Source organism: Aplysia californica, unplaced genomic scaffold, assembly GCF_000002075.1.
Source record: "Aplysia californica isolate F4 #8 unplaced genomic scaffold, AplCal3.0 scaffold00004, whole genome shotgun sequence".
Lineage (NCBI taxonomy): Eukaryota > Metazoa > Mollusca > Gastropoda > Aplysiida > Aplysiidae > Aplysia > Aplysia californica.
The window spans coordinates 3,319,160-3,332,237 of NW_004797274.1; the positions used below are offsets into that span (position 1 = coordinate 3,319,160).

Genomic DNA, 13,078 nt, shown 5'->3' on the forward strand with positions numbered 1-13,078 from the left:
TTGGCTCATGAGTCGAGTGAGTCTGAGATATGCATTTATTGTTATTGCGTGTGTGTGTGTGTGTGTGTGTGTGTGTGTCTGTGTGTGTGTGTGCGTGTGTGTGTGTGTGTGTGTGTTTGTGTGTCAAGGTAAGTGTGTGTGAGAGAGATTATGAGCAAATGTATGGTATGCCTGTGCATCTGTGAGTGTATGTTCTTGTGTGTGCAAGTATATGCCTGTGTGTCTATACGTGTGCATTTTTCAATATATTTAGGGTACAGTTGAACCTAGCTTAGCAGTCACCTCTCCATAGCGGTCACCTTTATTAAAATTAAAGTTCACTATTCCGTGACACCTTTGCCTTTTCCTATATTTTTAACCTGTCCATAGGGGTCCCTGTCCAACACAGCCACGGTTAGTCATTTTCACTCACAGTTGGCCTCAAAACCAGCTTATAATGGTCATTTGCTACAAAAGTTTTCCCCCAACCCACTATCAAACCGAATGGAAAAAAGAAGCTGGGCTTATCGCTTGTTGACTAGGCAAAACCTACTAAACAAGATGGGGCAGGACTTTGAGCAGCATTTTCCAGATGACATGCAAGTGTCCAATGAATTGAGCACACCATCATAGTCCACATCTTAAGCAACAGCCAGTAATGCAGTAAATATCATGCAGTCACATCATTATGACAGACAATGCAGCATCTGTCTTACAGTGGCCAGCAGTTGCCCAAGTCAGGGATATTTTTTGTTGTTGTTTGTGTATTTGATTATTTTCTCTTGTGCAGTTTTGCTTTGAGAACAAGTGCTATACGGGAGGTGTTTGAGTTTGATGGCAGCATCTCTTCTTTTAAATACTCCAATGATAGATATCAATTTTGATGGAAACAAAATGATAAAATGAATCTAAAATAACAGGTTTTAGACTTTAACTCAGATAAGACCCTGTCTATAATATTCATATTTCTCTGTGATTTTGAGTGACTGTTCTGGACAGATTCAAGTGCATATGCCTATGTATCGTAGAATGAGTATACTGAAGCGCATGCACGCGTCTGACTCTGTGTCTATTCACATGCGTGTACATGGGTGTTTTAGCACCCAGCACACATGCCTAACTCACCGGACAGTTGATGATTCTTTTCGTGAGAGCCACCAGCTGTTTCTCTCTCTCCATCCTGACCTTAGACTGAAAACAAAGAGAATGATGTCAATGACCAAGTCTTTCAACAGAGTCAGAGGCACTGACAAAATGGCACGCACAGACAATAACAAAAAACCAACAAGGTGATAGGGACCAAATAATATCTACATCAAGTAGATTCAGCACTAGCATCACACGGTGACTAAAACAAAAACAGCAGCAACAACATCTACTTCATCAATTATTAGCTGCAACATGAACATCACAAGGTGAAGCAACAGCAAGAATATCAACAATAACAAAAACAACAACTGCTTTATCAAATAGCACTAACATTACAAGGTGAAAACAGCAACAGTTACAGCAACGACAACAACCAAAACAACAACAACAACAACAACAACAACAACCAAGACAACAACAACAACAACAACAACAACAACAACCAAGACAAGAACAACAACAACAACAACAACTACTACTACTTCCTCAAACAGATGCAGTACAAAGATCACAAAGTTAAAAAACACAGAAACAACAACAACAACAACAGAACAGCAACAACAACAGCAGCAATAGACAAGAGAAAAGAATGAAAGGTCACCTCCTGCATGCCTCTGTCCAGTTCGGTGAGTGTATTAATGGCCTGGGCCAGGTCCTGGCGGTCAGCGTGTGTCCGAGGAGTGTGTCGCTCAAACCAGGTCAACAAGTGCACATACTCGGACACTCGACGAACGGGCAGTAGGAAGATCTCCTGGAGCCTGAGGGGTTAGGGTGGGGGGGATGAACTGATCAGCCATACTGTGTGCGTGTGTGTGTGTGTGTGTGTGTGTGTGTGTGTGTGTGTGTGTGTGTATGTGTGTGTGTGTGTGTGTACGTCTTGTTTTTGTTTTAGTAGAGGTTTTACGGCACTCGCAACTGCATAAGGTCATAATAACAGATTACTCAAAAGTGAGCAGTTTGATCAGGACAGACAAAAAAAGGATAGAGTTGTGAACAGAGCACTTAAACAGTTAACTGATTCCGTCCATGATTTTTTCAGGCTCTGGACAGAGTTATTTTTCCCTGCTCAGTTTTAGACCTGGGGTGCATCTATTTAACACATTACTGTGAAGCTCTAAGTCACTCTAATATGTATTGTCATATACCAAACTGATGGGAATAAATAGAAAAATCTGTTTATATCAATAACAATGGCCTATAATCTGTTTGTATTACAATTTCCTTCTGACAAAAACGAATGAGAAAAAAAAATTGCGCAACAGCTCTTCGAAAATTTCGACTTACCGCATTTTCTCAGCTCTACAAGTCCTTATAATCCATAGGAATCAACACAACATTGTAGCGATATCATCCTAGCACACATTTATGCAAGAATTTCACAAATTTAGTTGAATATCTTTCTTTGAAGAGCCTTTTTATTATACCAGGCTCCGTGTTGTTTACCCTTAGATCTAGCCTACATCGCAACAACAAAACAACGATTTTTGCAAGAATTTCGCGGAGTTTCGATCGATATTGGCGCTCAGAGATTGAGGTCAGGTTTGTTTACAAGTTCTACTTCCTTTCGACAACTTAAAAAGTAGGAACTATGTTAAAAAGTGCACCTTTGTTTCGGATTTCGTTGAGCCGCTCACAGCGGCCGAATGGAGGCAGCGGAAAAACTCAGAGCCGCTGTCAGCGGCCGAATGGACGGAATCAGTTAAACAACAGCTATGGAATCTAAGAAAAATCTCGGAAGAGGCCCAGCCCGACTTCACAAGCACTGAGCTAGGGCCCTCTATCTCCAAATTGAGTAATCGCAGGGCACTCGATCACGACAACATCCCTCCAACCTTCCGAAAGCCCTAGAGAGGCTCTTTCTCATCTTCAGTATGACCTTTCTCTCAGAAGATGACATGACAGTTTTTTTGGAGAGGACAAACAACAGGAGACTTTGCCTGAAGACAGTGAGGAACACTCTTCTTGGGGTTGCGGACAGGTGAAGCAGACAAATTACTGACTCCATTGTCACCTAAATTTGTCAGCCACAAGCACATAACATACAGCCACACATAACAAAAACAATTATTTGAAGAAGATAAAAAGGAAAACATGGCTCCATTGTCATAAGTTACCAAAAGGAGGAAGCTCCACAGCAATTATTTGAGGAGGACAAAGAGAGACTGGACTGCCTCATATATTGTCAGTTGCAGAAAGTGCAACAGAGAAATTATTACTGACTCTTTTGCACACCAGACTCATGCAAGCACGCAGGCATGCACTCAGGCTTGAACGTACGCATGCACGCACGCACGCACGCACGCACAAACACACACACACAAATACACACATGTATTAACAACAACAACAGCAAAAACAACAACGCGCTCACACACACTCACATCAACATCCGTGTCTCTGGTACTCGCTCGTGCCGCTGCAAGAAGGCACGAAAGGCTGGGGTTTGCTCCTTACATCTCTCCACAGCCCTGAGGATCACCTCGTAGTTATTGGTGAAGTTTGTGTAGACCTTGACCTTGGAACACAGCCGGACGAAAATGTCACCCAAACAGCTATGCTGGGGCTCCCAATCGTACAACCGACTACGCAATTCCTCCTCCAGCTCCCTGAAATATGTATATAATATTCACTTTCTCTCTCTCTCTCTCTCTCTCTCTCTCTCTCTCTCTCTCTCTCTCTCTCTCTCTCTCTTTTTCTTTCTCCCTCTTTCCCCACTCCCCTTTTGCTTTCTCTGTCTGTCTGTCTGTCTGTCTGCCTCTCTATCTCTATCTCTCTCTCTCTCTCTCTCTCTCTCTCTCTCTCTCTCTCTCTCTCTCTCTCTCTCTCTCTCTCTCTCTCTCTCTATGTATGTATGTGTGCTGTGTTAATGTGTGTTGTGTTAATGTGTGTGTGTGTGTGTGTGTTTCTATAAATCTGTCTGTCTCTCTCTCTCTCTCTCTCTCTCTCTCTCTCTCTCTCTCTCTCTCTCTCTCTCTCTCTCTCTCTCTCTCTCTCTCTCTCTCTCTCTCTCTCTCTCTCCCCCTCTCTCCTCTGTCTCTCCTTCCCCTTCTTTCTCTTTTGATGTCTCTCACCTTTCCTCTGTCCCTCCTTCCCCCATCTTTTTCTCTATATCTCACAGGTAACAGTCTCCCCAGTAAATGACAAACCCACCTACATATACCCTCATATACCCTATACAAAACAAACCCACACATACATAACAAACTCACTTGCTGACTTTGTAGATGTTCATGATGTCACTGAAGATGATCTGTATGTTCTGAGCACTGATGATGGATCTGTTCATGGGGGGGGGGATGTTGTAGATATAGAGAGACAATGACACAATGTCACTGGATGCAATGACACAAGACACATTATAACGAGGACACAGGACACCATGTTACAAGACGCTATTTCGAGTCACTAGACGTGAATTTTTTTAAGTTTTAGTAAGAGTTTCATGTCACTTGCAGCACAATAAGGTTCTATAAGTGCCAAACATTAAAGGAGTTACAAGAGAGTAACAAACACAAAAAAGAAAGAGGAGAGATCAGGACAGCAATTCATTGTTTGATAGGGAAGAAAGAGCAAACCACACTAGAGCACCCACCAACCACCTACACATAGGACATTGTGATATAAGATGCAAAATTACAAGAAATGGGTACATAACTCAATGGAGTCACAGTGCAAACTTTGTATGTGGCAGTTCACATAAACGTTGGTGAGGGGCCACACACACAAATATGGCAGACATTACTGCACTCTGGTGAAAAGCGCTTCAGTTAAAAGGGGTGTACATTGAATGTTACTTTACTTGGCAACCTCTTTTGTTTTGCTACTGTCGCTTGAGTTCTGCCACCTCATCAGAGGGAAGAAAAGTAATGTCCACGAGCAACTGCTTAGCAAGCAAATTATCAAAAACAAAATAAAAGTTGTCAAAGTGAAGGAAATGTTCATAATTGGCCAGTGGATCTGGGTATGAAAAGGATCTAGAATTTAAGAAGAAATGATGAAGATCAGAGTCTGAATTTAAAGTAAAATTAAGTTGATGATGAGGTGGTTGATTTAGAGTAGTCGTCTGACAACAACAGAGACAACAATAATTGGTGATACAGATACCACAATGCTCATGCTTCCTACCTCTAATTCTCTAGTAAGCTTAGCCCAAGTTCTGGGACTACTAGTATTAGTGTTAGCAGGAGCTGATGCGTCTCGTTTTTATTGCTGTCCTAACGAATATATTAATAAATGTATGGCTGAGAAAATTCTTCCTTTTGTGGTTGAATTGGTTTCCTTTTTTATATGAAATGTTTTCTCTTGCATAAGTGAGGTTTTACTCTTAGCAATCATGTCATCAATTTAAAGCACTCAAAGCTTATACTTGTGTGGGATAGAGCACTGTATAAAGATAATCTGTTATCATTATTGTCGCTCCACTACAAATGCTGTCCCAACAACATTGAGCCAACAATCCACTATGTTCGACAAACTCTGGTGATGCTGACACTGATGCTGACCGTGATATAGATACAGAAATAGAATTTCAACAACTGTCAGTAGATAATGCAGGTATGCCAGAGTGGGTGCATAACCTTAGCAACCATCCTCCCAATCTATATTTCATAAGAGTTGAACATAGAAGGTGATGTAAACCCTGTTTAACTCCATCAGCCATACCTAACAGATCACCTAATTAAACAGATTACAGCTGAGATGAACCAATATGCTACCATTTACCTGCCATAATTAACCAATCAGAAGAAAGCTTGATTCACCAGAAAGAACTTTTTTCGAAAATAAAGCCAGTCAAAGAGGATGAAATATGAAAGTTCATCACCAGACTGATCCACATAGAACTCGTGCCCTTCAAGACAGCTGTCTTCTCGTATAACGTATGTCCTAAAATGCACCATACAGGATTTCCTAACTGTTCTACAATAGCTTTGAATGGAATCTTACTGGAAAACTAATGAATGATTCAAAATCTGTGATAACAAAAATGTACAAATCATGCAAATCTTTCATTTTGAAAGGGCCCATAAAATGACTGAAACTGCTCACCATCCTGTCAAGCAAAAATTGGTAGCATTAAAAGTTGAAAAAAGACCTACATCATGGTCAATCAACAACTGCTGGTCAAGGCATGCTGTTTTCTCCTCAGAATTTGCATCTTTCAACATGACATGAAGCTGACTAAAGATTGTCTCTTTTCATTTGAATGATGATAACACTCTCTATCATTCATGAGATACAGAGAGTCAGTGTTACAAGATATACTCTCTGATAGCGAGATAGAACCTTAAATCACAAGACACAAAACGCAATTTCAAGTCACAAGACACAAGTTTCGAGACACACTGACACAAGGCACACTGGCACAAAACACAAACATCCAGTCCAACCTGTTGGAGGCCAATGCTGACTTAAGCGGCTTTACATAGACGTCCTGGACCGAGCGCAGAAGACGCAGGTACTCTGTCTCGCTGGATACAATCTCAAAGGCCACTGGGGTTCGTTTCTCTGGGTGTTCAGCAAACTGCTCTGGGGTCTGATGACAGCAAAACATGTCTGTGTCAAGATTTATAGCAAGACAAGCACATGTGTGTCATGATTTATAACAAAACAAGCACATCTGTGTCATGATTTACAGCAAGACAAGCATATCTGTGTCATGATTTATAACAAGACAAGCACATGTGTGTCATGATTTACAGCAAGACAAAGCACACGTGTGTCATGATTTGTCCATGACACATCAACAACATTCTGTGTCATTGTCTATAATGACACAGCTACAGCAGTGTCGTAAGTTATATCGACACAAATACATTTGAGTCATGATTTACAGCCACACAATTACATCTGTTCCTGTGTCGTAAATCATAGTGAAACAATTATACCTGTGTCATGAATCTTAACGACATAATAACATCTGTGTCATGACTTACCGCCCGCAACATGATTACATCTCAGAGCTTATATGACCTACTTGTGTTGCAAGTGCAGTAAAGCTCTTACTATACCCAAAAAAAACGATTGTGTACATCAACAAGTGGAAGTGCAGCCTTTAAATTTCCAAAATGGCAAACTTTTCTCGGCCAGAATTGGTCTCATTAGCCACAACAGTGAAGCCACAAGTCATTTTAACCTTTGATTTTTCTAATTCTTCTATTTTGCATGAGAAATGATCTCCTCTGTGGAAGTATTTGGTCATCATTGTCAAACATTGACAGACAAACTATTATAATCGCACCTGTGAATTCATGTCTAATGACACAATTACTTCTGTATCAGGAGTCATAGAGACACGAATGCACCTGTGCAGTTATTTATAGGAAAGAAATATGTCTGTCTCACGATTTATAGTGAGCGAAACATATTCATGTGGTAAACAAGAAATAATAACATCAGCCAGCTGTTAAAATGTACTGGGCCCAAAAATTTTGAAATCTTTTTTATTATAGTTTCTCAATCTATGGTATTAGCTGCATTCTGCTCAAGAATATTTGGTCAAACTTCAAATTCTAAATGTTCAAAAAATAAAAAATAAAAAATAATAATACAGGAACAATTGTTAAAAGAACATAACAGTATTTTGTCTCTCTTGTAAAATTTTGCTTTCTGGCTTTCATATATGTTAACAGCTTGCCCACAATAACAGAAGCTTGGTTACCAATCTTTGCGTTCTGTTAGCGCGGATTGTTCCAAACTTGGCACTCAAGTCCATAGTTCTCCGGGCGGAATCTTGGCGGCCCCGAAGCTGTCGACTCTCCTTCTCACTCATCGAGTCCTTCAAGTTCTCTGCGGGAAAGACACAGTTGGAGCCCTTGTCATACTACTCATGACATACGCCAGTCTGGGAGAGGCCATCTCATACATCAACTCTTGCAGCTCTGTGAACATTAACTCCCACTACTCAATTTACACTGCCAGCCAGCCAGACAGACACAATATACTCCAACATTTCTGTAAACATTAGATCCCTCAAGTCAGTTTACATTTACTCAAACATCTCTTTAAACATAAGCTCCAACAGTTCATTTTACATTAACCCTCACAAAACTGTAGACATTAACTCCTTCACTACTGTAAAGATTACTCCAATAGTACTGAAAACATTATTTCCTGCAGCACTTTAAACATTAATAACCACATCATTGTGGACATTAACTCTAGCAAGTTTGTATACATTAACTCCCAGAACACTGAAAATATGAACCCCCCTCGTCACATTATACATGAACTTGCACAACACTGTAGCCATTTTTTCTAATTTTACCTCTGTCACCAGGCGACCACGTCTCCATTTAGGCCAGATATTTCAACTTCTAGTCCACATAGATGGACTTTTTTTTTTCAGAAGCAAAAAATAAAAAGGCTTACAGATGATATCAATAACTCTATATGTGTCACGACGTAGTGGAATCAGGCGCTCGTCAATTTTTGGGTTTATGGAGATATTGGTAACGTCATAAATCCTGATTATTTGCCTTCCTTTTAGTTAAAAAAACACCCATTTATCTTGAATAGAAGTCGAGATATTTGGGATTGAAGGAGGTCAGGGTCATCGGGTTTCCAATGTAAATTAGCGAGAAAATGGCCGCAACAATTCGGTAACTTCTATAGCCTGAGATTTCTTGGAAACTGAAAATTTACATTTTTTATGCCTTTAATCAATGTTTTTCAGTAAAAGCCACACAAAATGTGTTTTTTAATTAACATAAACGGTGTTGAGACAAAAAAAAATAAATTTTTTTTTAATGCCCATCTGTCAAAAAAATGCTGACTTCTTCTATTTCATTATTTTGACCAGAGCCTGATTTCACCACCATGCCTCACTTATGTCCAAAGACTGATGAGCGCCTGATTCCACCAAGTCATGACACAAATCAATCTTCACTGACAGTGCCACATGTCAACGTACCCATCCAGTGCCACATGTCAATCTACTGACAGTGTCACTTGTCAATTTACACTGACAGTGTCACTTGTCAATTTACACTGACAGTACCACATGTCAACCTACATCAACAGTGCCAAATGTTAAACAACACTGACAGTAGTGCCACATCTCAACCTACCCATCCAGTGCCACAAGACAATCCACATCGACAGTGCCACATGTTAATCGACACCGACAGTGCCACATGTCAATCTACTGGCAGAGTCACTTATCAATTTACACTGACAGTATCATATGTCAACCTACATCAACAATGCCAAAAGTCAAACTACACCGACGGTGCCACATACCAACCGACACTGCAGTGCCATACATCAGTCAACAGCAACAGGCACAGGTCAATCAACGCCCTAACCAAACAAACCTTCGTTCTCCTCCTGTCCCTGAACATCCGCTCTATCTCCTCTTTCCTCATTCTCCTCCTCTTCATCCTCCTCGTCTCCTGCCTCGTTGTCCCGAGCTGACTTGAGAGGACCTTGACTCTGGTCCACGTCAGAGGCCAGATCGTCTGCGGCCTCCGACTGGGCCAGCTCTTGGCTCAGGCTCAGACTGCGCTTCTGGGTGGGCAAGTTTTTAGCAAGAGTAAGAATTTTACTGCGCTTGCAACACAAGTATGTTATAGAAGTGCCGAAAATTAGAGGTGTTATATATAGAGAGTAGATGGTAACATATGTGAGGCAGCGGGGTGAAATCAGGCTCTCGTCAATTTTTTGGCATGTAGAGTTATTGGTATCATCTTAAAGCTTGTTCACCTGTCTTTTTATTTGGATGAAAAAAGTATCCATTTACATTGAATACAAGTCGAGATATTTGCAATTGAAAGAGGTGAGGGGGGTCACCTGTTTTCAGAGATAAAATTAGAGAGAAAATGGTCGCCAAAGATTAGTTATTTCCTTAGCTGAAGAGCCTGTGGTAACTGAAAATTTACATTTTTGTGCCTTTAATCAACGTTTTTCAGAAAAATCCACACAAAAATGAATTCTTTAATGGGCATGAAAGGTGTTGAGTCAAAAAACAAATATTTGATAAAAATTCACAAACCTGCAGAAAAATGCAGGTTTCTTCAATTTGATTATTTTGACGAGAGCCTGATTTCACCACGCTGCCTCACATATAAATCAAAGAAGGAGGAGAGGTAAGGATGATAGATGTTCCATAGGAAAGAAGGAGAAAACCACACCAGAGCATCCACCAGTTTGTAAAAAAAAAAAGAAGAGAGAGAGAGAGAGAGAGAGAAAGAGGAGACGGAGAGACAGCTGAGAGCAAGAGAGAGAAAGAGATGAAGAGAGAGGAAGAGAAAAGGGGGAGCCATCCATCCATCCAGCCAGCCAGCCAGCCAGGCAGCCAGCCAGCCAGACAGACAGACAGACAGCCAGCCAGCCAGCCAGCCAGCCAGCCAGCCAGCCAGCCAGCCAGCCAGCCAGCCAGCCAGCCAGCCAGCCAGACAGACAGACAGACAGACAGACAGACAGACAGACAGACAGACAGACAGACAGATAGACAGACAGACAGACAGACAGACAGACAGACAGTTGCTGAACAGTACTGTGAAAGCTACCAAGGTTGAACATAACAGACAATATAAAGATGAGGTTCAACATTACTGGCAAAACTAAATTTGATTCAAAGATGAAGAAGAAAAACTAAATGTGTCAAAACTTTTGCTTGCAATGACCTTCATTATTAATAGGCTTTTAAATTCTGTTGGTTATCCTACTTTTAGACCTGCAGGCAAAGACTGAAGACGATCAAACAAAGCAATTTGTCTTTATTTTGTTTTGACCACAGTCAGGTAAAAAAAGAAAAAGTTATACCAGCACTAAACTCTCTGTTCTTCTACTTACTGTTGTGAGAGCCATGCCATCTGTAGACACTCCAGACTTTTCCAGAAGGAACCTTCCAAGGAACTTAAGCGGATGTTTCTGTTAGGGAAAAACATTCATATCACTGACCATGCACAACATTCATGTCCCTAATCAAACACATTTGTATACAGGCACACCCGTGTAAGACTGCCACCTATTTTCGAGGTCAACAGTGGCTCTCTTGGACAGGTGGCCATCTTAGGAATGCTTGAACAATATGAAGAAAGCAAACCGTTTCCTTCTAAGGTTTCAAACAAAGGTGATCGCAGACTTAGGACTGATGTTAAAATGGGTTTTTTCCTTTTGAAAAAAAAAAGGGGGGGGGATCATGTTTTGAGGAATTTCGTTGTTGACGTTATTTGTTAGTTGTTTTTTTTCTTTGTTAGTTGGTTTTGAAAAAGGGTAAAACAAAAATTAAATGTGTCAGACGAAGAAGACAAGAGTGTCGTGGTAAAACAAACAAATAGGTCGCCACCACTCTGGAAAGCAGCATTTCTGTAACAAGTTCATGTAGACGTCTATTTTGTTACCTACTGGGTAAACAGAAAGACTGCTTGTCACACGCCTCCCTCACCAGCAGCTGAATATCCTACTGAGGTACTGTGGTCGACCCAGCTACTGACTTTCTATGATTGACACAGTTACTGAATGGGTGGTTGGCGGGTGCTCTGGTGTGGTTTGCTTCTTCTTTCCTATCAAAAATCTATCGTCCTTATTTCCCCTTCTTCTTTTTTATGTTTGTTACTCTCTTGTAACACTTCTAATCTTCTGGCGCTCATATGACCTTATGCAGTTGCGAGCGCCGTAAAACCTCTACTAAAACTAAACTAAAAAACAGTTACTGACTTACTGTGTCCGAGTCCCCAAGAGCCACCAGAGCATCCCTGATGCCGTCCGTGACCGTCTGCACGCCCTGCACGTCTGTCTGACCCAGCACGTCAAAGACTAGCTGACCTGCAGACAAAATTACCACATTCCTTGTAGAGCACCAGGTGCTGTATTGTACGGGGGTAAACACTATAGAAATAATCTGCTTTATTATTATCATTATTATTATTATTATTATTCAACCATAAGCTAACAAAACGTCTTTTTAAAAATTCACATCAGTTTCGGGAAAAAGAGTTTTTTTTGTCAGCTTAACAATTGTAAAATTTAATTCTTTCGAAATTTAAATTCAAATTTATTCAAATACTATTCCCATTTGCACTTTGATTTTTCATACAAGTATGGTAACTGATCAGGCTTTAGATTTAGCAAATAAAATATGTTGGCGCCAAAATGAAAATAAGGCATTTTGTCAGCTTACGGCAGTATTATCATTATAATAATTATTATTATTATTATTATTATGAATCTTCCTTCTTTTCTCTCCCTCTGTTGTTTCTGTTTGCCTGCCTTATTTTTCTATCCGCATGAAATGACCATTACTGTGCATCAATGTGCTTTTCTTTGCTCAAACTAAAACTAAAACTAACTTTACTTTTCCACCTGCACTGAATGACCATTATTCTGTTGATGAGAGTCTCATTATTCAAACAAACAAACAAACAAATAAACAAACAAACAAATAAACAAACAAACAAACAAACAAACAAACAAACAAACAAACAAAAAAACAAACAAGCAAACAAACAAACAAAGCCAGCTACCTGTAAGCTGCGCAGAAATGTTACGATGCAGTCTGTCGAAATATCCGTCCATAAACCCACGCGTTTCCCGCACCGCTTCTTGTGCCTGCTCTGCCACATTAGCCCACACACTCAGTTTGCTGTCGCAGAAGTAGACGGAGGGTGGCTGGAGGTTGTCCTCATAAGGAATAAGCCACTCGCTGTTCACTGAAGAATTACAAGATAGTAAAAATACTCTCTCAATATAACAAAGATAAAAAAAGGACTATCAACGTATGTGTGAGCAGAGCTGTTAAAGTACTTTTAAAAAGGTATTTAAGTACAAATTTAAGTACAATCTAAAATATGTACTTAAGTACAGTAAAAGTACTTTCTTGTAAAATGTACTTGAGTACAAGTACTTTTCTAAAAAGTACTTATGAGTACATTTTGAGTACTTTCTGCTAATATGCTAAAACACTTCAGTGCTAATGCAAAACATCATATTGAATAACATATCTAGTATA

The 13,078-nt window shown here is 40.2% G+C and overlaps 1 protein-coding gene across 1 annotated transcript in view; it reads right to left on the reverse strand.

The window, feature by feature from the left end:
• LOC101845435 (epithelial cell-transforming sequence 2 oncogene-like) overlaps window positions 1-13,078 on the reverse strand; it is a gene marked incomplete in the record, with an annotated part of 42,919 nt that overhangs the window by 3,469 nt on the left and 26,372 nt on the right. Inside the window, 10 exon segments of the mRNA XM_035968656.1 lie at window positions 1,105-1,170; window positions 1,730-1,886; window positions 3,510-3,734; window positions 4,338-4,406; window positions 6,516-6,661; window positions 7,787-7,914; window positions 9,441-9,633; window positions 10,921-10,998; window positions 11,792-11,895; window positions 12,594-12,779. Of these exon segments, the coding sequence (XP_035824549.1) occupies window positions 1,105-1,170; window positions 1,730-1,886; window positions 3,510-3,734; window positions 4,338-4,406; window positions 6,516-6,661; window positions 7,787-7,914; window positions 9,441-9,633; window positions 10,921-10,998; window positions 11,792-11,895; window positions 12,594-12,779 (1,352 nt within the window).